The 22,575-nt window shown below is 43.6% G+C and overlaps 1 protein-coding gene across 5 annotated transcripts in view; it reads left to right on the top strand.

Annotated features, from left to right (window-relative positions):
* HHAT (hedgehog acyltransferase) overlaps positions 1 to 22,575 on the top strand; it is a 300,060-nt gene that overhangs the window by 106,402 nt on the left and 171,083 nt on the right. For all 5 annotated transcript variants that reach the window (XM_066261445.1, XM_066261444.1, XM_066261441.1 and 2 more), the window contains one exon: positions 1,845 to 1,995. In XM_066261445.1, the coding sequence (XP_066117542.1) occupies positions 1,845 to 1,995 (151 nt within the window). The remainder of the gene's footprint in view (positions 1 to 1,844; positions 1,996 to 22,575) is intronic.

Genomic DNA, 22,575 nt, shown 5'->3' with positions numbered 1-22,575 from the left:
TGATATAATTCACATAACTTATAATTTACCCATTTAAAGTGGACAGTTCAACCTATCCAGGCGGTGGCGCAGTGGATAGAGCATCAGACTGGGGCGCGGTGGACGTAGCTTCGAAACCCCGAGGTCACCAGCTTGAGCACAGGGCTCATCTGGTTTGAGCAAGGCTCACCAGCTTGAGCCCTAGTTGCTGGCTTGAGCAAGGGGTCACTCGCTCTGCTGTAGCCCCCTGGTCAAGGCACCTATGAGAAAGCAATCAATGAACAACTAAGGAGTCTAAGGTGCCGCAACAAAGAATTGATGCTTCTCATCTCTCTCCCTTCCTGTCTGTCTGTACCTATCTGTCCCTCTCTCTGTCTCTGTCACACACAAAAATGTAAAGTGCACAATTCAGTGGCTTTTAGTATATTTACAGATATGTGCAACTGTCACCGCTACCAATTTTAGAACATTTTAATCACCTCAAAAAGAATCCATACCCTTGAACTGCCCCCTCCCATAATCTCACCTCCTCTGCCCCAGCAACTCCAAGGCTTAGTGACCACTACTTAATTTTCTGTCTCGTTTCCCGATTGTGGACTTTCGTGTGAATGAGATTATATAATATGTTGCCTTTTGATTCTGGCATATTAATCCATGGTGTAGCATGTGTCAGCACCTCGTTCCTGTTTATGGCTGCACAATATTCTCCTGTATGGATACACCACGTTCTGTTTATCCACTCATCTGTTGATGGACAGTTGGCTTTCTCCAGCTTTTGGCTACTGTGAACAATGCTGCTATGAATGTTTGGGTATAAGTGTCTGTGTGGACATTCATTTTCATTTCTCTTGGGTATATTGTTGGGTCACATGGTAACTCTGTGTTTAATCATTTATCAAAGAACTGCCAAACTGTTTTTTGAAGTGACCACATCATTTTACATTCCTGCCAACAGTCTATAGTGGCTCCCACATTTTCATATCTTTGCCAGTCTTCCTTGATTTGACTTTGATTCTCGTCATCCTAGTGGGTGTGAACTTATTTAAGGTTGAAAGGATTTGGGAAGGACTTCCCCTTTCTAATAGGTTTTTAACACAATACATATATTTTAAGTGTGCCCCTTTCTAGTATCTGTGGAAGCATGACTGCTAAGAGGTTCTATTGCCTGTCACAATAGTAAAGGAAACTTGATATTTGTTAATTCAAAAATTTCATTGATGAAAGCCAATGTGGCTTGACTAGGCAGTGGCTCAGTGGATAGAGCGTTGGACTGGGATGCAGAGGACCCAGGTTTGAAACTCTGAGGTTGCTGGCTTCAGCGCAGGCTCATCTGGCTTGAGCATGGGCTTACCAGCTTGAGCACAGGGTTGCTGGCTTGAGCATGAGATCATAGACATGACCCCATGGTCGCTGGCTTGAGGCCAAATGTCTCTGACTTGAAGCCCAGGGTCACTGGCTTGAGCAAGGGGTTACTCCGTCTGCTGCAGCCCCCTGGTCAAGGTACATATAAGAAAGCAATGAGTGAACAACTAAGGAGACTTAAGGAGCTGCAATGAATAATTGATACTTCTCATCTCTTTCCCTTCCTGTCTGTTCCTCTCTCCCTCCTCTCTCTCTCTCTCTCCCTCCCTCCCTCCCTCCTCCTCTCTCTCTCTCTCTCTCTCTCTCTCTCTCTCTCTCTCTCTCTCTCTCTGTCACACACACACAAAAGCCAATGTGGGAGACTTTGAACACAGGGGTATGGAAGGGAAGAAGGAGAGTGGGTGCCGAAGTGCGAGCAGGTGGTGTGTCTCCTGGAATGTCACATCTTTGCCGGGAGATGGCTCCACCTCCTGCTGCTGTCTAACGGATCCCTCTGCTTTCAGGAGGACTGGCACTGGCCCAAGTGCTCTTTTTCTACGTGAAGTACCTGGTGCTCTTTGGCGTCCCGGCTCTGCTCATGCGCCTGGATGGACTCACGCCGCCGCCCCTCCCGCGCTGTGTCAGCACCATGTTCAGTTTCACGGGGATGTGGAGGTCAGTGGCTTGTTAAGCTCTTCACAAGTGTCCCTTGGGAACAGCCATGGCTTGGTCAGCTTCAAAGGGCTTGGGCCACCGTCCCATCTCTGTCCTTCATTCAAGCTGCAATTGGCACTTTAGTTTCTTCATCTAACAGGATGATGATTCATACTTTCTGACCTCTTGAAAATATTGTCAGGCTGTGATGATAATGTGCAATAAGAAAGCATGTCACCAAGCTTGTACAGTACAGATGCATAAAAGGTTATATCTGAAGTGCTTTCTTACCGACTTGGAACATGCTGCTATATAGTAATTATTTATTGCTGTCTTTTTCTTTTAAAATGACATCTGTATAAGTGGACTGTCAATGAAGAAAATAGACTTAGGATAATAACATTGGCCAGTGTCGGCATTTACTAGCTCTAAGATCTGGTGCAATTTACTAAATCGCCTATAGTTTCCGTTTCTCATCTCTTAAATGATAGTAATACAATATCCATCTCCAAGAGTTGTTGTGAACATTAAATAAGCTAATGCACTGAAAGCATCTGGCACATAGTAGATGTTAATAAATGCTAGCTTTTACCCTTGTGTTATTCCTGTACTCGGTGCACATGGGTAGATAGAAGCTTATTCTAAGTTTTCTTTCTCGTCTTGATTTTGTTCTGTAACCCTGTGTTGGCCTGGTCTTTGTCCCCAAAGCTCCCTCAGTCCCTGCTATTTCTGACTGTTGTCCTCCAGCTGGGCTTGCTTGCTGCTTATCCCTTCCAGTATACAAGAAGTGACAGGCTTGCTTTCGCAATTGCACACCTAATACAAGAACCTCAGAGTGGGGACTTTTACACCCATGGGAGTTGGCGCCCCCTTGAGTTTTGCTCTCTAGACACCCCCGTTTGCTCCATCTTAGTCTTGGCCTTTGCTCTGAACTGCCACTTTGGCTCCCTCGTGTGGCTTCCTCAGGCTTATATTTCATTCCTGTAGGCAGAAGAGCCAAGACATAGGCAGGGAAGAGCTCACTGACTATTACCATATCTGATGTTGCTATTAAAAAGGGGGTGGATTGTCCATTCCTCCCTGGTTTACCTTAGTAACTTATAATAGATGCTGAATTTATCTGAGCCTCTGAAGAAAAAAATTTTATTTTTGGTCCAGTTTGCTTTTTGGGGTTAGAAATGTCATCTGGCTATTGCAATAAATGTTAAGTAATAGCTTGGATTTGTCCTTAATTACATTATCGAATATCATAGGTTACCCAGTTTCAGTGGCAAGGTTCCCAAAGGGGTTCTCTCTAGCCAGGGGGCCAGGGAGTGGTTGGAACACTCTGGTAACTTTTGACCTACTCATAAAAGTAATTTACTGAATAAATAGGTCAGGACTCAGCATAATTTGGGGGCCGTGTCCCAAGTGCCTGGTATGCCCCTAGCATCCTTCTGCGGCCTCCTCAGAAAACTTGCACTAATGCATTTCTTGGGAAGCACATTCTTCTAACGGGCTTCTCCAGTGTCCACGGGCATAATATAAACCAGCACTTCTGGCAGGCATGCTGGCTCCAGGCTCCTTGTCCATTAATAACAGCACATGGATTGTCACAAGAGGCAGTTTAGACAGTTGACCATATTCCATATTAGGATTGGTTGTCTTCTTGTCTTCTATTATTTTAATTAATTAACTTATTATTATTATTGCCCAAGACCCTCAGTTCTTTCCAAACTGTGGAGGTGAGAAAGCAGACCTGCCTGACCTTTGTCATTCTTGTTTAGCAGTAGACTTAACCCCCCGGTTGTTGAAACACTCTCTCCTTCCTCTCAGTTACCACGTGGGCAAGAGAGCAATAATGAGAAGTAACTCTGAAGGCGAGGCTCTGGGGTGACTCCTGGAAGTGACAGGTGTGGAGGAGGGAGGCTCACAGGGACATGTGATACAATGACACACACAGTCTTTCCTGGGAGTGGCCCAGACCTTCGTCCTGGCTTCCTTTAGCATTCATGGGTACAGGCTCCCCCTTCACATTTGTTTTCATTTTTGGAAGGGTTTTCTGATTTGCCCATTACACTTAGAAACACTTGGGTCTTCATTGTTTTGTACACAGTGAGCGTTCCACATTAAGCAGCTGCATTAAGGAAGGGGTTTTAATTCTCTCTGAGCTGTAGTACACCATTTAAGGCTCAGAAGAAGTGTTTATTTTCATTGACAAAAAAAATAAGAAGTTGATCTATTGTGCTATTTGCAGCTGCTCCTTGACCCTTAGGAGGCGGTGTCCCGTGTTCATGTCCAGGGGCTGGTAGCGCAACCCACACTGCGCCTGGTTCCTACTCTCTAGCTTTGCTCTGTAAGAATGCATGTCAAGGGAGAATGAAGGTTTGAGTTTGTGGTTTCTATGGACACCTGACTTCATGCTGATATTTCTGGGGCATGTGTTGAGCCCTTGAGGCAGACGGAGAATTGCTCCCTTTTCCTGTATTCGGGTCGTAGAAGCATGGAGTCAGGAGTGAATGTGAAAGAAAGCTGGAAATGCACATCATTCTGCTGGGCCATGGCAGCCACTCCTACAGAGACACACAGGGCAGGGCAACGGGGTGGGGGAGGGCAGAGGTCTAAAACTAATCTCTGGACATTGTTTAATGGGCACCTGAGCTTCTAGGAAGTCTACACTGACAAAGGTTTAGAAGTGACGGTGAAAAAAAAAAAAGAAGTGACGGTGAATGATGAATATTTAGCCCCTTGTTTTAAAGGGAGCCTTACACACCTGAACAGTGTGCTGACCAATTGCACTGCCTTTCCGTCCACTTAGCAGTGAGAGGAGACCCGAGGCTGGCAGCCTGCTGTGTCACAGGAGTCTGAGCTCATCATAGAGCAGGTGACATTGGCCACCAGCAGAGAGAGAATATTGCCTGCCATGATGTTTCAAATTGATCATGAAAAATTGCTATTCACCCAGATGGCCACAACCTGAAAGTTAGGATCTCTGATGGGTTTGTTTGTTTGTTTATTTATTTATTTATTTATTTATTTATTATCTCTCTCTTTTCATTTATATAATTTCTGCTCAAACATTTGCAGACATAACAAAACCCTAAGGAGTATGTGTATTCCCGTGTGCGTGATTTTCCTGTGGCCGTGTGGGCCTGAGAAATTGAACATTTTCTGCTTGATTTTTAGGTTCCATGTTTTAATTTAAGTAGGCTGAGGTCTGTAATGGGCATCTTTTGCCAGGAGTCATTAAAGATGATGTTGCGTGTCCAGGGTTCCAAATTAGAAATCTGATCATGTTCCTCTGATTTGATTTCGAGCTCTGGAAGCAAAGTGTGCAAAGTGATAGAATTTCCCCTGGCGGCTGGAGAGTTATGGGTCAACTGCTATTATCTCAGGGACCTCGCACAGCTTGTCCTCTGCATTTGTGGAATTATGATGCTCTCCGGTCTTCACAGGCAAACTCGTGCATCACTGCTAGACCTCAAGACACAGTGACATGTTTAGGCTTCAGATCTGCGGTAGATGATGAAAAACAGCTGCACCAAACGTTCTGGCTTCGTGTGAGTCCTGCCTCTGGACCCCGTTTAACCTCAGGTGGCAGGGCAGGCTGGCGAGCACGGGGTTGGCGAAATAAGCGCCACATCTACCAGCATTGCTGGGCGACAGTGGGGCAGCGTGGACGAACTGGGGACAAGATGGAAAACGTGCTGTTAGTAAGAGTTCATGTATTGGGAGGCAGCCTAGTAACTAAGAGCTTGCTATTTACTATCTGTGTGACTCGGGCAAATAATTAAAAAGCTCTGGGTCGACTCTCGGAAGATGGCAGCGGAGTAGGAGGACGCACAGACGCCCAGCTCTCAACACCAAACTGGAATACAAATCAATTTAGGAAAAATCAGCATGAAAAACCAACACTGATCTGCAAGAACAGCTCTCAAAAACCAAGGAGCAAAGAGGAAGCCACAATAAACCTGGTAAGGAGTGCCTGAATCTCCTCTGCTTACAGGAACGGCAGGGGGGGGGGTGAGGCTGAGAGCCCAGAGAGGATTTCACAGAGGAAAAAGAGCAGAAACTACTGCTCACAGCCACTTACCTGGCGACCAGGGGGCAAGGTGGGTTGAAAAGACCAGCTTATCTCCCAAGTGGAAAGGACAAGGAGAGGGACAGACTGTGAGGGGCTAAGGTATGCAAGAAACGAAATAAAAAAGCTGACTCATTCGTGCTGGAGGCGGCCATAGCTGGGGGAGGGACTGAACCTTTCACAAAACAGAGCTGAACTGCTTCCGGATCAGAGATCTCCGGACATCTATCCAGCTCCAATCAGCGCAACAAGACATAGCTGAAAACAAGAAGTGGGGAGGAGGGGCAGTAACTCAGGTCTCCATGGAGATCTGAGATACACCTCCCCCTACTGAAGCTGAGAAAAAACCCTGCCCCCAGTGAGATTAGTTGGTGGAAGAGACCTTCAACGTCTCAGGTTACATCCACAGCATTCCTGGTTACAGTTTCAAGGAAGCCCCCTGCTGAGATCAGTTAACAAGACTATCACCTGTTAAGAAAACAAACAAATCAAGACTTCAAAGCTGCCCAAATCCGAAAGTGGATTACAAATAATAGCTGATACCAATCCAAGAAGACCTAGAAATAACACAACTGAAAACAGGAGGCAGAAAACACCAAGCCTAGACTCAAGCAACTCTACAAATAAAACACCATTATGAGAAGACAAAGGAGTGCAACCCAAATGAAACCACAAGAGACACCCTTGAGAGATGAGCTGAGTGATATGGAAATAATCAAACTTCCAGATGCGGAGTTCAAAATAATGATTGTAAGGATGCTTAGGGATCTTAGAACAACAATGGAAGGGCAGTTTGAAAACCTAAATAAAGAAATAGCAAGTATAAAAAAGGATATTGAAATATTAAAAAAGAATCAGTCAGAGATGACAAATACAATATCAGAAATGAAGACCACAATGGAAGGAATTAAAAACAGGATGGAAACAGCAGAGGATCGAATCAGCGAGTTGGAGGACAACTGGAATGAAGGCATGAAAGCAGAGAAGAAAAGAGAAAAGAGACTCAAAAAGTCAGAGGAAACACTTAGAGAGCTCTGTGACAACATGAAGAGAAATAACATCCGCATCATAGGGGTTCCTGAAGAAGAAGAAAAAGAACAAGGGATAGAGACTTTGTTCAATCATATCATAACTGAAAACTTCCCTAAATTAATGCAAGAGAAACTCTTACAAGTCCAAGAAGCACAGAGAACTCCATTAAAGAGAAACCCAAAGAAACCTACACCAAGACACATCATAATTAAAATACCAAAGCTAAGCGATAAAGAGAAAATATTAAAAGCTGCAAGAGAAAAAAAAGTTATCACCTACAAAGGAGCCCCCATAAGGATGATATCTGACTTCTCAACAGAAACACTTGAGGCCAGAAGGGAATGGCAAGAAATATTCAAAGTAATGCAGAACAAGAACCTACAACCAAGACTACTTTATCCAGCAAGGCTATCGTTTAAAATCGAAGGAGAAATAAAAAGCTTCCCAGACAAAAAACAACTCAAGGAATTCATTACAACCAAACCAACGCTGCAAGAAATGTTAAGGGGCCTGTTGTAAACAGATCAAAGTTGGAAAAGAATATAGCAAAAAAAGGAATACACCTTTAAAGAAGAAAATGGCAATAAACAACTACATATCAATAATAACCTTAAATGTAAATGGATTAAATGATCCAATCAAAAGACATAGGGTAGCTGCGTGGATAAGAAAACAGGACCCATACATATGCTGTCTACCTTAGAACAAAAGACACACATAGATTGAAGGTAAAAGGATGGAAAAAAACATTTCATGCAAACGGAAATGAAAAAAAAGCTGGGGTAGCAATACTTATATCAGACAAATTGGACTTTAAAACAAAGGATATAGTAAGAGATAAAGAAGGCCACTACATAATGATAAAGGGAGTAATCCAACAGGAAGATATAACTATTATAAATATCTATGCACCTAATATAGAAGCACCCAAATATATAAAACAGACTTTGATGGATTTAAAGGGCGAGATCAACAGCAATACTATAATAGTAGGGGATTTCAATACCCCACTAACATCACTAGATAGATCCTCAAGAAAGAAAATTAACAAAGAAACAGCAGACTTATTGGAAACAATAGATCAACTCGATTTAATAGATATCTTCAGATCCTTTCACCCTAAAGCAGCAGAATATACATTCTTTTCAAGCGCTCATGGTACATTCTCTAGGATAGACCACATGTTAGGGCACAAAAGTGCTCTCAACAAATTTAAGAAGACTGAAATATCAAGCACCTTCTCCGATCACAACGGCATGAAACTAGAAATGAATCACAGCAGAAAAGCTCAAAAATTCTCAAACACATGGAAACTAAATAGCAGGGTGCTAAATAATGAATGGATTAAGAATGAGATCAAAGAAGAAATAAAAAAATTCCTAGAAACGAATGACAATGAGCATACAACAACTCAAAATTTATGGGACACAGCGAAAGCAGTGCTGAGAGGGAAGTTCATAGCACTATAGGCACACTTTCAGAAGCTAGAAAAAGCTCAAATAAACAACTTAACCCTGCATCTAAAAGAATTAGAAAAAGAACAGCAAGTAAAGCCCAAATGTAGTAGAAGGAAGGAAATAATAAAGATCAGAGCAGAAATAAATGACATAGAGGCTAAAGAAACAATACAGAGGATCAATGAAACTAGGAGCTGGTTCTTTGAAAAGGTAAACAAGATTGATGAACCTTTAAGTAGACTCACCAAGAAAAAGAGAGAGAGGACTCAAATAAATAAAATTAGAAATGAGAGAGGAGAAATAACAACTGACACAACAGAAATACAAAATATTGTAAGAAAATACTATGAAGAACTGTATGCCAAAAAACTAGACAACCTAGATGAAATGGACAAATTCCTTGAAACATACAATCTTCCAAAAATCAATCTGGAAGAATCAGAAAACCTAAACAGACTGATTACACCAAATGAGATCGAAACAGTTATCAAAAAACTCCCAACAAAGAAAAGTCCGGGGCCCGATGGCTTCACAACGGAATTCTACCAAATATTCAAAGAAGAACTAACTCCTATCCTCCTCAAACTATTTCAAAAAATTCAAGAGGAAGGAAGACTTCCAAACTCCTTTTATGAGGCGAGCATAATTCTGATTCCAAAACCAGGCAAAGACAACACAAAGAAAGAAAATTATAGGCCAATATCTCTGATGAATATAGATGCTAAAATCCTCAACAAAATATTAGCAAACCGGATCCAACAATATATGGAAAAAATCATACACCATGATCAAGTGGGATTTATTCTGGGGAGGCAAAGCTGGTACAATATTCATAAATCAATCAATGTGATTCATCACATAAACAAAAAGGAGAAAAACCATATGATAATTTCAATAGATGCAGAAAAAGCATTTGATAAAATCCAGCACCCATTCATGATCAAAACTCTCAGCAAAGTGGGAATACAGGGAACATACCTCAACATGATAAAAGCCATCTATGAGAAACCCACAGCCAACATCATACTCAATGGGCAAAAATTAAAAGCAATACCCTTAAGATCAGGAACAAGACAGGGGTGCCCCCTTTCACCACTCTTATTTAACATAGTCCTGGAAGTCCTAGCCACAGCAATCAGACAAGAAGAAGAAATAAAAGGCATTCAAGTTGGAAAAGAAGAAGTAAAACTATCATTATTTGCAGATGATATGATATTGTATATAGAAAACCCTAAAGTCTCAGTCAAAAAACTACTGGACCTGATAAATAAATTCAGCAAAGTGGCAGGATATTAAATCAATACTCAGAAATCAGAAGCATTTTTATACACCAACAATGAACAGTCAGAAAGAGAAATTAAGGAAACAATCCCCTTCACAATTACAACCAAAAAAATAAAGTACCTAGGAGTAAACTTAACCAAGGAGACTAAAGACTTGTACTTGGAAAATTACAAAGCATTGATAAAAGAAATCAAGGAAGATACAAATAAGTGGAAGCATATATCGTGCTCATGGTTAGGAAGAATAAACATCATTAAAATGTCTATATTACCCAAAGCAATCTATAAATTCAATGCAATACCAATTAAAATACCAATGACATACTTCAAAGATATAGAACACATATTCCAAAAATTTATATGGAACCAAAAGAGGACACGAATAGCCTCAGCAATCTTAAAAAAGAAGAATAAAGTGGGAGGTATCACACTTCCTGATATCAAGTTATACTACAAGGCCATTGTACTCAAAACAGCCTGGTACTGGCATAAGAACAGGCATATAGATCAATGGAATAGAACAGAGAACCCAGAAATAAACCCAGAGTTCTATGGACAACTGATATTTGACAAAGGAGGTAAGGAAATACAATGGAGTAAAGACAGCCTTTTTAACAAATGGTGTTGGGAAAATTGGACAGCTACCTGCAAAAAAATGAAACTAGATCACCAGCTTACACCATTCACAAAAATAAACTCAAAATGGATAAAAGACTTAAATGTAGGCCGTGAAACCATAAGCATCTTAGAAGAAAACATAGGCAGTAAGCTCTCCGACATCTCTTGGGGCAATATATTTGCTGATTTATCTCCATGGGGAAGTGAAATAAAAGACAGGATAAACAAATGGGACTATATCAAACTAAAAAGCTTTTCCACAGCTAAAGACAAGAACAGAATAAAAGGACAAACTACACAATGGGAGAATATATTTGACAATACGTCTGATAAGGGGTTAATAACCAAAATTTATAAAGAACTTGTAAAACTCAACACCAGGAAGACAAACAACCCAATCCAAAAATGGGCAAAAGAGATGAATAGACACTTCTCCAAAGAGGACATACAGATGGCCAATAGGCATATGAAAAAATGCTCAACATCACTAATCATTAGAGAAATGCAAATTAAAACCACAATGAGATATCACCTCACACCAGTCAGAACGGCACTTATCAACAAAACAACACAGAATAAGTGCTGGCGAGAATGTGGAGAAAAGGGAACCCTCCTGCACTGCTGGTGGGAATGCAGACTGGTGCAGCCACTGTGGAAAACAGTATGGAGATTCCTCAAAAATCTGAAAATCGAACTGCCTTTTGACCCAGCTATCCCACTTTTAGGAATATACCCCAAGGACACCATAGAACGGCTCGAAAAGGAGAAATGCACCCGCATGTTTGTGGCAGCATTGTTCACAATAGCGAAGATCTGGAAACAGCCCAAGTGTCCGTCAGAGGACGAGTGGATTAAAAAACTTTGGTATATATATACTATGGAATACTACTCAGCCATAAGAAATGATGACATCGGATCATTTACAATAACATGGATGGACCTTGACAACATTATACGGAGTGAAATAAGTAAATCAGAAAAAACAAAAACAAAACTAAGATGAATCCATACATAGAAGGGACATAAAAATGAGACTCAGAGACATGAACAAGAATGTGATGGCAACAGGGGCGGGAGGTTGGGGGAGGGGGGAGGGGGTGAAGAAGGAGAGAGGGGTTAGGGGAGGGGAGGGGCACAAAGAAAACCAGATGGAAGATGACAGAAGACAATTTAACTTTGGGGGAGGGGTATACAGCACAATCAAATGTCAAAATAATCTGGAGATATTTTCTCTCAACATATGTACCCTGATTTATCAATGTCACTGCATTAAATTTAATAAAAAAAAAAAAGCTCTGGGTCAATCTTTTCATGTCTCAGATGGAGATAATAGCAACAGTTGCCTCAGAGGGGTGATGTGAGGGTTGACTGAGCCTGGTGTATAGTAAGTAGGGTCTCTGGAACTGATCACTTCTTTTTTGTTCTTTAAAATCTAACAGAGCCAGAGGGGACAGCCGGAGGATGGGCCAGGTTGGGGAAGCAACGGGCAGCGATGGGAATGACTGGTAAAGGTTCTAGTTCAGTTCTGAGCCTATTGATGGGACTATGGTGGAAAAGTCACGGGCTCTGCCCTCCAAGGAGGGAGCTTGGTCAAGTTACTTTTGCCCCAGTTTCCTCATCTGTTGAGTGAAAGGCAGATCTTTGTCCTGAGATGACGTCCGTGTCCCCTTCCAGTTCTGTTGCTGTACGAGGCCCACCACATTGGATGGGGGTGGCCATGGCATCCTGGTGCTGAAGTGCTCCCACCCAACACGACCCACGTGACTGAGCAAATTACGTGATGCCTGTGCCTCAGTTTCCTGAAGCAACGAAATAGGGCTAATCGTAGTGTTTGCCCCGAGGGGTTGTTGTGACAGTTAAGTGAGGTCATCTACTAACACTGGGAACACAGGGCAGGCATGCTGCATGCACCAAAGTGATTATATGCAGAGGGCATGGATTTCAAAATGGAAACGGGGTTCCCCATAAGCTGCGCCCATGTGACCTGTCCTCACCCCCGTGTAGCTGTTTTTGCCAACAGTTTGCAGCTACTGGACATTTGTGCTACCTCACATTTTGGGGTGCCTCTCTTAGCCAGTCCTTCTTGCTCATGGTCCCGTCTCAGTGGGCTCAGAAAGCACATTTCTCCTTCTGACATCCATATTTTAAAATCCCCTCACCCTGTCCTCCAAACAGACTCGCATGAATCAAAGCGGGCAGGGAACAGCAAGTGAGGCATGTTTTATGCACCATCATTATGTTTCGCTTCCTGGGTTTATTTTTACTTCAAAGACAGTTACTCTAGCCTCTTCTTCCTTTCTCTCTGTGTGGAAGATGTGTTCAGTTCACAGAGGGCCGAGGGAAGGCTCAGACGGCAGGCTTTCGAAGTGAGGAGTCGAATGCAAGAAACCCCAGGGTACCTTTGAATGGAGGGCCCAGATCTGGAGCCTACTCGCCAGCCTGGGTTTGAATCCCGGCTCCGCTGGGGGTTTCTTGGGGACCTGTCTGTGCCTAGTTTCTTTCTCTGGAAAAGGGAGATATTGTAATAAGTAGCGCTTGGAACTAATACCCTTTATTAATGTCATGACAACGGAGTCCACAGTAATGGCTCCTTTCCTTACAGCCCACCAGGCTCTAAGTTCCTTGAGAGCGATGATCAGATCTCATTCTTATTTATTGCTGTGTCCCCAGCGACCTCCTCAGTGCCCAGCATTTGGTGGGCACTCATCTTTGCTGAATGAACGAATGGTTACTCCGGTCTGAAATTTCATCCCTGGGGCTCAAGAACATGATTTTCAAGTAGTTTGCTCTGGCCCTCTGGTTTCTGTGCATGCGCTGCACGCACTGGCGTACCACGGCTCTGGCGGTGCCGTGCACAGGTGTGCCCGCTGGCGCAGCCCCCCTTCTTCTCCCCCGTGTTCTCCTGGAGTGTTATCACACAGTGTGCCACAATATTGTGTCTGCCCGCAGTTTTCTTGAGAATGAATCTGCCTCGGAAGGAATGAAGAGTGTATGGCTCTCTTAATTACTATCATTATTTTATCAGACATTGTGTCACGTCTTTGATAACGAGTGAGGGAGAGAGTTGCACCCTTAAAGAAAAAAAGAGATATAATTCAGACTTTGATGTGGAAGAGGAGTCTGATGACTTTTTGTCTTAAGGGAGGGGGCTTTTCTGAGGCAGGGCTGAAGAACGACATCCTAATCTCTTACAGCGGAGGGTGAGCCCGGGTGCAGGCCGTTCTGAGACACGTGTTCACCACGGTAATAGTACGCATAATATAGTAACACGCATGACAGCAGCTCCGGCAGCTGCCGCAGCAAGCACTTAGTGCCGCCCTCTGCCGGGCGCATCTCTAAGTGCTTTGACATATTTAATTTATTGACTCTTTACAACACTCTTATGATGTAAATACTGTTGTCCCCACTTTACAAATGATGAAAGTGAGGCACAGGATGTTGAGTAACTCTCTTTGACTCACATAGCTAGGGAGTGGTGGGGCTGGGATTATTATTTTGGTTATAATTATTTTATTTATTCATTTTAGATAGAGTGATAGAGAGAGAGAGAGAGAAGGGGGAGGAGCAGGAAGCATCAACTCCCATATGTGCCTTCACCAGGCAAGCCCAGGGTTTCGAACCGGCGACCTCAGCATTCCAGGTCGATGCTTTATCCACTGCACCAGCACAGGTCAGGGCTGGGATTAGAATCCAAGCATGTGGCTACAGGTACATTTCATTCTGACCCACCTGTGCCTGTAGTGGACATTCAAAGACTTTTTTCTTGGAATGCTAACAAAATTCTCTGACACTGCCAAGTGCCTGCCTAATGAGCAAAATAAATATTTTGACTTCTACACAGTACTGTAAACAAGTGGTCCCTAACTCCTGGGCCACGGACCAGTACCGGTCCGTGGGCCATTTGGTACCGGTCCACAGAGAAAGAATAAATAACTTACATTATTTCCGTTTTATTTATATTTAAGTCTGAATGATGTTTTATTTTTTAAAAATGACCAGATTCCCTCTGTTACATCCGTCTAAGACTCACTCTTGACGCTTGTCTCAGTCATGTGATACATTGTCGCTAAAATTAAACCCATAAACTAGCAAAATGAGTGAAAAACAAAATTCCATCAAAAGTTTTTTTGTGAAGTGGAAAAGGGCCAGTGAGGAGACAGAAGAAGAACCTACGACCTCAAAGAAAAAGAAGGCTTCATTTAACAGACAATACCAGGAGTCCTACTTGAAGTATGGGTTTGTCGCAACTGGTGATTCTCGCGCACCAAGGCCTCTCTGCATAATATGTGGCGACCGGCTAAGTAATGAGGCAATGAAGCCTTCAAAACTGCTTAGCCACTTGGAGACCAAGCACCCTACTTTAAAAGACAAGCCTTCGGAGTATTTCGAAAGAAAAAAGCATGAACAAGAAGGACAGAAACAATTACTGGTGGCCACTACATCAGTAAATGTGAGTGCACTGACAGCATCATACTTGGTGGCTAATAGTATTGCTAAGGCTAAGAAGCCTTTCACCATTGGTGAAGAATTGATCCTTCCAGCCACTAAAGACATTTGTCGTGAACTTCTAGGAGAGGCTGCGATTAAAAAGATAGCACAGATGCCTCTTTCAGCTACCACTGTCACACGGTGCATTGAGGAAATAGCAGAGGACATTGAATCACAATTGTTGGAAAGGATTAATAAATCACCGTGGTATGCTCTCCAGGTTGACAAATCTACAGATATTGACAACAAGGCAATGCTACTTGTTTATGTGCGTTATCTTTATCAAGAGGATGTGCATGAGGATATGTTATGTGCACTATCATTGCCAACCAAAACCACAGCCGCAGAACTATTTAAATCGCTGGATGACTATAGATCAGGAAAACTGAAATGGTCTTTTTGTGTCGGCATATGCACAGATGGAGCTGCTGCCATGACCGGAAGGATGTCTGGTTTAACTATTCGGATTAAGGAGGTTGCATCTGAATGTGAGTCTAAGCATGGTGTCATTCACAGGGAAATGCTGGCTAGCCGAAATATACCACCGGAACTTAACAGCGTATTGAAGGATGTCGTTAAAGTTATTAACCACATCAAAGCACTCGCCCTTCACTTGCACCTGTTCGAGCAGCTTTGTGAGGAAATGAATGCGGAGCACAGATACCTTCTCTTATACACAGAAATAAGATGGTTATCCCGAGGGAGGTCCCTGGCCAGAGTATTTGAATTACGAGAGCTACTGCAGAGATTTCTCTCAGAAAAAAAGTCACCGCTAGCAGCACATTTCAGTGACGAGGAATGGGTCGCAAAACTCGCTTACTTGTGAGACATATTTAACCTCCTCAATGAGCTCAATCAGTCACTTCAGGGGAAAATGACAACTATCTTCAAGTTGGCAGATAAAGTAGCTGCATTTAAAGCCAAACTGGATTTGTGGGGATGACGCGTGAACAGGGGTATATTTGACATGTTTCAAACATTCATGGGAATTTGGGAAGAGACTGAGCCCAAGCCTTTATTGTCCCAGCTGGTGCATGATCTCCTGTATTTGCTTTTAAAAAGAGTTCGAACGCTACTTCCCAACCACAAAAGACCCACGAATTGCCAAGGAATGGATCCGTGATCCATTTGTCAACAAACCAGGTGAATCCAGCGTGTCTATGCAAAAAGAGAATCAACTACTGGAGATCGCAAATGATGGCGGCCTTAAAAATATGTTTGAGACTACAACTCTGCCGGTGTTCTGAATTAAAGTCATGCCAGAATACCCCAAGATCTCCACAAAAGCACTAAAAACCCTGTTGCCATTTCCGACATCCTATTTGTGTGAAGCGGGATTTTCTGCAGTGACAGCAACCAAAACAAAATTACGGAATAGACTGGACATAAGCAACACACTTCGGGTGTCACTGTCTCCCATTACCCCTAGATGGGACCATCTCGTTGCAGAGAAACAAGCTCAGGGCTCCCACTGATTTAGCGTTATGTTTGTTGAGAGAGGCTATCTCTCATTCTATATAAACATTATAATAAATAACCCTTAACTTACAATATTCATAACAATGGTGAGTTGTATTTTTCATGCACTTTATATTTGTTTTTGTGTTGTATCTTATTTTTAATGCATGTTTAAACGTTACCATAGCGACTGGAAAGTGTTTGGAGGCAGAGAAGATGTTACTCATGTTATGTTGTTGGTGCGATGTTAAGAGGACGCTTCTAATAAAGTTGCATATGAGTACATAGTGGATTCATGTTTATTTTTATTGTTGTAGGTTCATGATTGGTAGCGAGCCATATTGATGTCAAACATGAAACGTTGTCAGAATAACAAATTTAAATACAGCCTGAATAATGAGGACATGCTCATTCCTCCTTTAACTTAGCCCAATAAATATCGTAAGTTTGACAATTATATTTAAAAATATAACAGTTTTTACGCTGATCACATAATTTTATTTTGTACATTTATCCGTCCCACCCTACAGGCTGGTCCGTGAAAATATTTTCTGACATTAAACCGGTCCGTGGCCCCAAAAAGGTTGGGGACCACTGCTGTAAACTGTAGTTAACCCGCAGGGGTGAAAGTTAACTAATTCTCTGCCTGCCATGCTTGAAAATAGTGTTTCATTCTTCAGCATGACATACCATCCCTGGCTCCAGTGTACCAATTTCTCATGCTTTCTGCCCCTTTGACAATACAGCTGTGCTGGACCCGCACTGGTCCCTCCATCCAGCCGTCCAGCTCCTTCACAAACCTGTGTGACGTGGGTGCTGGCTTCCTGGTCCTCAGCTTGCGGAGTGCTCCTCCTCCGTCAGGACAAGGCCCACGTCCCCTGCAAGCCAGTCCCAGCTCCACTGTCTCCTCTGTGAGCTGTGCTGCTCTCCCCAGGCAGGAGGATCGCCCATTCCTCTTGGCTTCCTGGTACTTTGTACGTTCACGCACGTTAATTCTTACATATGTTAATGCAGTTATTGTGTCTAGCTCACTGTTTGGAGGCCAGGGACTACCATGCCTTGCTTATTTTGTATTTGGTGTTTTACTTTAATAAGACACATGTCTGTCTGTAGTAAGAGCCTTGCTGTCCAAAGTGTGGTCTGAGGACCAGCAACACTGGCCTGTCCTGGGAGCCTGTTCGAAACGCAGGATCGTGGGTCCCACCCCAGACCCCCTGAGTTAGAATTTGCTTTTTTTTTTTTTTTTTTGTATTTTTCTGAAGCTGGAAACGGGGAGAGACAGTCATACAGACTCCCGCATGCGCCCAACCGGGATCCACCCGGCATGCCCACCAGGGGGCGACGCTCTGCCCACCAGGGGGCGATGCTCTGTTGCAACCAGAGCCACTCTAGCGCCTGGGGCAGAGGCCAAGGAGCCATCCCCAGCGCCGGGCCATCTTTGCTCCAATGAAGCCTTGGCTGCGGGAGGGGAAGAGAGAGACAGAGAGGAAGGAGAGGGGGAGGGGTGGAGAAGCAGATGGGCGCTTCTCCTGTGTGCCCTGGCTGGGAATCAAACCCGAGACTTCTGCACGCCAGGCCGACGCTCTACCACTGAGCCAACCGGCCAGGGCAGAATTTGCTTTTTAACCAGATCAACTATATGTTAAAATTTGAGAGGCACGTGGCTAGGCTAGAAAACTCCACGAGACTCCTCCTCCCTGATATGCCATGGCTGTAGACTCCCGGGTTGGTGGCCATGAGGGACAGGAAGATGTCTGAGTAGTATTCAGTATCATATGTTCACATGGGTCACAGGGACTGGGCCCCAGAAGAATTTCAGTGGGAGCTTTTACCGATGTCCCCAGGGGATGGGGGCCCAGAGGAACTGAGAGACAGGGGGAGGATGAACTCCACCAGCTCCAAGGCAGGGAGGGGCCAGGGGGGGTTGATGAAGAGAAAGGCAGTCAGGGAAGCTGGACGTAGCTGGAGGCGCTCAAACCAGGTAGAGGCCACTGGTCTACAGTCACAGAAGCCCAGGGAAAATGAGCTGCTCCATTTGCTGTCCCCGGGATGCATTTGTCCTCCAATTTGTTTTTCTACATGTGGACTTCTCCCTTTCTCTGTCCTCTTCCTTCTGTTCTCCTGAAATTGTCCCTTGTAGGTTAGAAGCCTACCGCTGAGAGGCTCTGCTGTCCAGGAATGAATGCCCAGCTTTCCTGGGAGCTGACTGTGACTGCAGACAACTTTCCTTGGATTTTGGAGGTCTGCCCTCCTGCTCCCCTTGGCAGGGAAGTATCCAGTTCCCTGTCAGACTGTTTATACAGGAGACCTGGACCACCAGACTCCCGGAGAGCAATGCCTACAGGCGTGACCTTACTGTTGAAATAAGGATGAGAGACACCAGTTGTCATTACATTTCTGGAAAATGTTGCCAACAGCAATATATAGAGGATTTTCAAAGAAGTTCATTAAAATATACATCATGGGTATCCTGCAGGTGCCCCTGGGTTGTGATTAGTGAGTGAGTAGTGGCGGTTGGGCGAGGTTGCTCACTGCATTATTATGGATGAGGCTCTTCAGCTGGGAGCAGGAGCCAAGCTGTCATCAGGGGACTAAGGAAAATGGACTCACTGAGGCTTGTTGGTGGTAGCAGACCAAATCCCTTTATGATATGTTGTCATGATATGTAAATTTTCACGTAACAATATTACTTATCTAGTTGGCACCTAACTTAATTGATAGCAGTATTTATTTATTTATTCATTTTAATTGAGAGGGATAGAGATAGTGAGACAGGTGTCTCACTATCTGCATACACTCTGACTGGGATCCATTTGGCAACCTCCATATGGGGCCGATACTCAAATCAACAAAGCTATTTTTAGCATCTGAGGCTGACACGCTCTGACCAACCGAGCCATCCTCAGTGTCCAGGGCCCATGCTTGAAGCAATCGTATCACTGGCTGTGGGAGGAGAAGAGGGAGAAAAGGGGGAGAGGGTGAGGGAGAGAAGCAAATGGTTGCTTCTCTTGTGTGCCCAGACCGGGAATTGAACCTGGGACGTCCATATACCTGGCCAATGATCTATCCACTGAGCCAACTGGCCAGGGCCAATAGCAGTAATTATTGTAGCAATGTGTTGCCCAGACTTCTTATGTTTTTGCAGTTGGGATCAGGTACTCTTCTTGCAGTTTATGGTTTTACTGTGATAATGAAGCTGAAATCTTAGTTTCCCCGGGATTTCTCAAGTGCGTTTCTACAACAGGGTGAGATGATATATTTGAGACAGGCTGTATTTTCTCCAAATAGTTGTGTGGTCCTTCAGTTCCATGAGACACATCCATAGAGAAATCTGAGGGACTGGTTTTATGTCACATGTTTTCTGTATTTAATTTTCTGGTTGATAGCAGCTACAATTGCCCCAAATTATTAATAAGGTCATCTGCCAAAATCTTACTGTTAATTCAAAATCATTGGTAACTAAAAAGTGGTCTGTGTGCTTCTGTTCCTCAAGATCATTGGTCACTCGAGTCCTATCCGTAAAGCCAAGAAACTGTGTCAGCATCTTTTGTGGGTTTGAGTGGAGACATAAATTTTAGTTACCTGTGGAATCTGGCTGTGATCCTTGGCTCTTGGAATGGCAAAGCAGGAGGGTAGGGCTCTCCTTGGAATCGGGAAAATCCTTAGTATCCTGTGGGTTTCAGGTCTACTGGAGGAGAGGTCAGAGCAGAGGGGAGGGTGTGAGGTGAAGGGCGGAGAACTCTATAAAGCGCTTCCCTAATGCAGCCTTGATCACAAGTGCTATTCCAGCACAGTGAGGGTAGAAAGAACTTACCCTATGACAACCATATATAGGAGCTGTCCTCAGGAACTCCACACAGGTTGTTTCTGCATGAGTTTCTCCTATATGCAACTCAAGCACACCTCTTCTCCAAACACGGATGGATGCTTAAACTGCTTGTAGCAGCAGAAATGTACCTTGAGATGTTTTCCTGGGATTGGGAATGGTTTTCTGGAGTCTTTCCTTCCATAAGGAGAGAGTCATTTGTGAGAGAATAATCAGGCTGGGCAGTCTCTGTGCCAAGCTTCTGACCTTTGTGGGGCTAAGACCATGATCTGATGGCTCTGTCCCCCGACCCCTGAGCCTTTGTGGGGGTGCCCTGCAGCAGGTGCAGTGCAAAACCTGTCTGCTTTTCTGGGGAAAATTTTCTGAGTCAGCAATTCACTGAGCAGAGTGCTCCTGTATATTTTGTGGCCTCCTTCCATACTGTTCTACAAGTTCATAGTTGATTCTCAAGTGGTCTAGATTATATCCATTATTAGTCTTTTACTCACAGCCTATTTAGATAAACTGTAAACACTGTCTTAATGGATTGTACCTAAAAGTCCAAATCTTCTTTGTTTTTATTGAGCACCTATAATGTGCCAGCCCCTGATGTATGGATGCAGAGCTGACTAGGGAAATCTCTGCCCCAGGAAGTCAATGCCAACACATAATGTGTCCCAAGAAGTGAGGACTGTCACTGAGCCTGGATAGCACTTGACCTTTAAAAACACTTTTACATCTATTGTCTCATTTGTTAGGTTCAATGGGTGAGTCAGAGAAGTTCTCATTTTTATTATCCCTATTCTATTGAGGAAGGAAATAAAAGTCAGAGAGGTTAAATGATTTTCTCAAAGAGGTTAGTGGCCATGCCATCCTCAATACGTCCTCATTTACTGAGTGTTTGCTCCCTTATGTTTTAGCAATAATTAGCTTCAAACCATCAGGGCTTTAACTGTAAATATCATAGATCAGAATGCCCACCTTAGTCCTTGTTTCCATGTATACCCTCCTGCACGACCTGTCCTTCAGGCATATTCTGGTCTTTCCCCCTTTTCAGGGGAAAGTGCTGACTCTCCATCCATCTGTTTGTTCATTCATTGATCCAACAAGTATTTGCTGAGTACTCTTATATGCCAGAAGCCGTGCTAGGTGCTGGGGGTAGAATAGTGAGCAAAACAAGCAAAATCATGCACTCCCACAGAGTCTACTTCCTGGCTGGTGTGACAGATCGTAATACACACAGTGAGTCAGTAAGTCCTGTGATGAGTGAGGAAAGAATAAGAGGTGGAAAAAATAGAGCCGAACAAGGGGAATCTGGAGTTCTGAGGGGAGGGTTGCAATATCCAGTTCACGAAGTTGGAATACTGAACCATTGCTCCCTGGGGAAAGCCAGGGTTAGATTGCGGTGAGCTTTTAGTCACAACATTTTTGTCAACGAACAAATACCTAAGCTTATTTTGATGCATTTCTGTTCAAAGACACTTATTTAATGTATACAGTATTTGTTGATTCATTGACACTGACCAACAGCACTATAACTCACGTCTGAGTGAAGCACATCTAACATAGATGTTTCTCTGTAAGGCACGTGACAGCATTCTCAGCAATACTAGACAGCACTTTAGCTGTATGCTTGGGGGACATTTTTAACAGGGATATCCCCAGAAGAAAGGATAAAAGTGCAGAAACCATGGCATTAGATAGACTGAAAAACACTGCTGACAGCATGAGAGCTGAAAAGGGAAGGGAAGGTGCCTCGCCCCACCTTCGGTGGACACGGAGGTGATGTGGGGTTCAAAGTTTTTGCCACTCTGAGTTTGTCTGTGAGTGATTGTAAGAGTGCCTCAAGAATTGTTTTTGAGGTTACAAATGTTAGTGAATAGTCACCTTTACAAATACAGAGTCAGCAAGTAATGAGGATTGACTCTAAGGGGCGGGGAACAGGGTGGGCCTCATTGGGAAGGTGACATTTGGTGAAGACTTGGAGGAGAGGAGATGAGTCATGTGAATGTCTGGGGGAGTGTTCCAGAAAGATGCTCCACTGATGAAGTCAACCAAATATTCAAAGATTTATTTATTTATTTATTTATTTATTTTTATTTATTCATTTTACAGAGGAGAGGGAGAGACAGAGAGAGAGGAGAGACAGAGAGAGAGAAGGGGGAGGAGCTGGAAGCATCAACTCCCATATGTGCCTTGACCAGGCAAGCAGGGTTTCGAACCGGTGACCTCAGCATTTCCAGGTCGACGCTTTATCCACTGCGCCACCACAGGTCAGGCTATTCAAAGATTTAATACCTAGTCATCTTAAAGTCTTTCAGAAATGTAAGAGGAGGGAATATGTCTTAACTCATTTTATGACACCAACATTTTTCTGATACCAAAACCAAATAAAGACAC

This window comes from Saccopteryx bilineata, chromosome 2 (genome assembly GCF_036850765.1).
Source record: "Saccopteryx bilineata isolate mSacBil1 chromosome 2, mSacBil1_pri_phased_curated, whole genome shotgun sequence".
Taxonomy (NCBI): Eukaryota; Metazoa; Chordata; class Mammalia; order Chiroptera; family Emballonuridae; genus Saccopteryx; species Saccopteryx bilineata.
The sequence above is the reverse complement of the archived record's forward strand: the minus strand, read 5'-3'. Positions and strand labels throughout refer to the sequence as shown.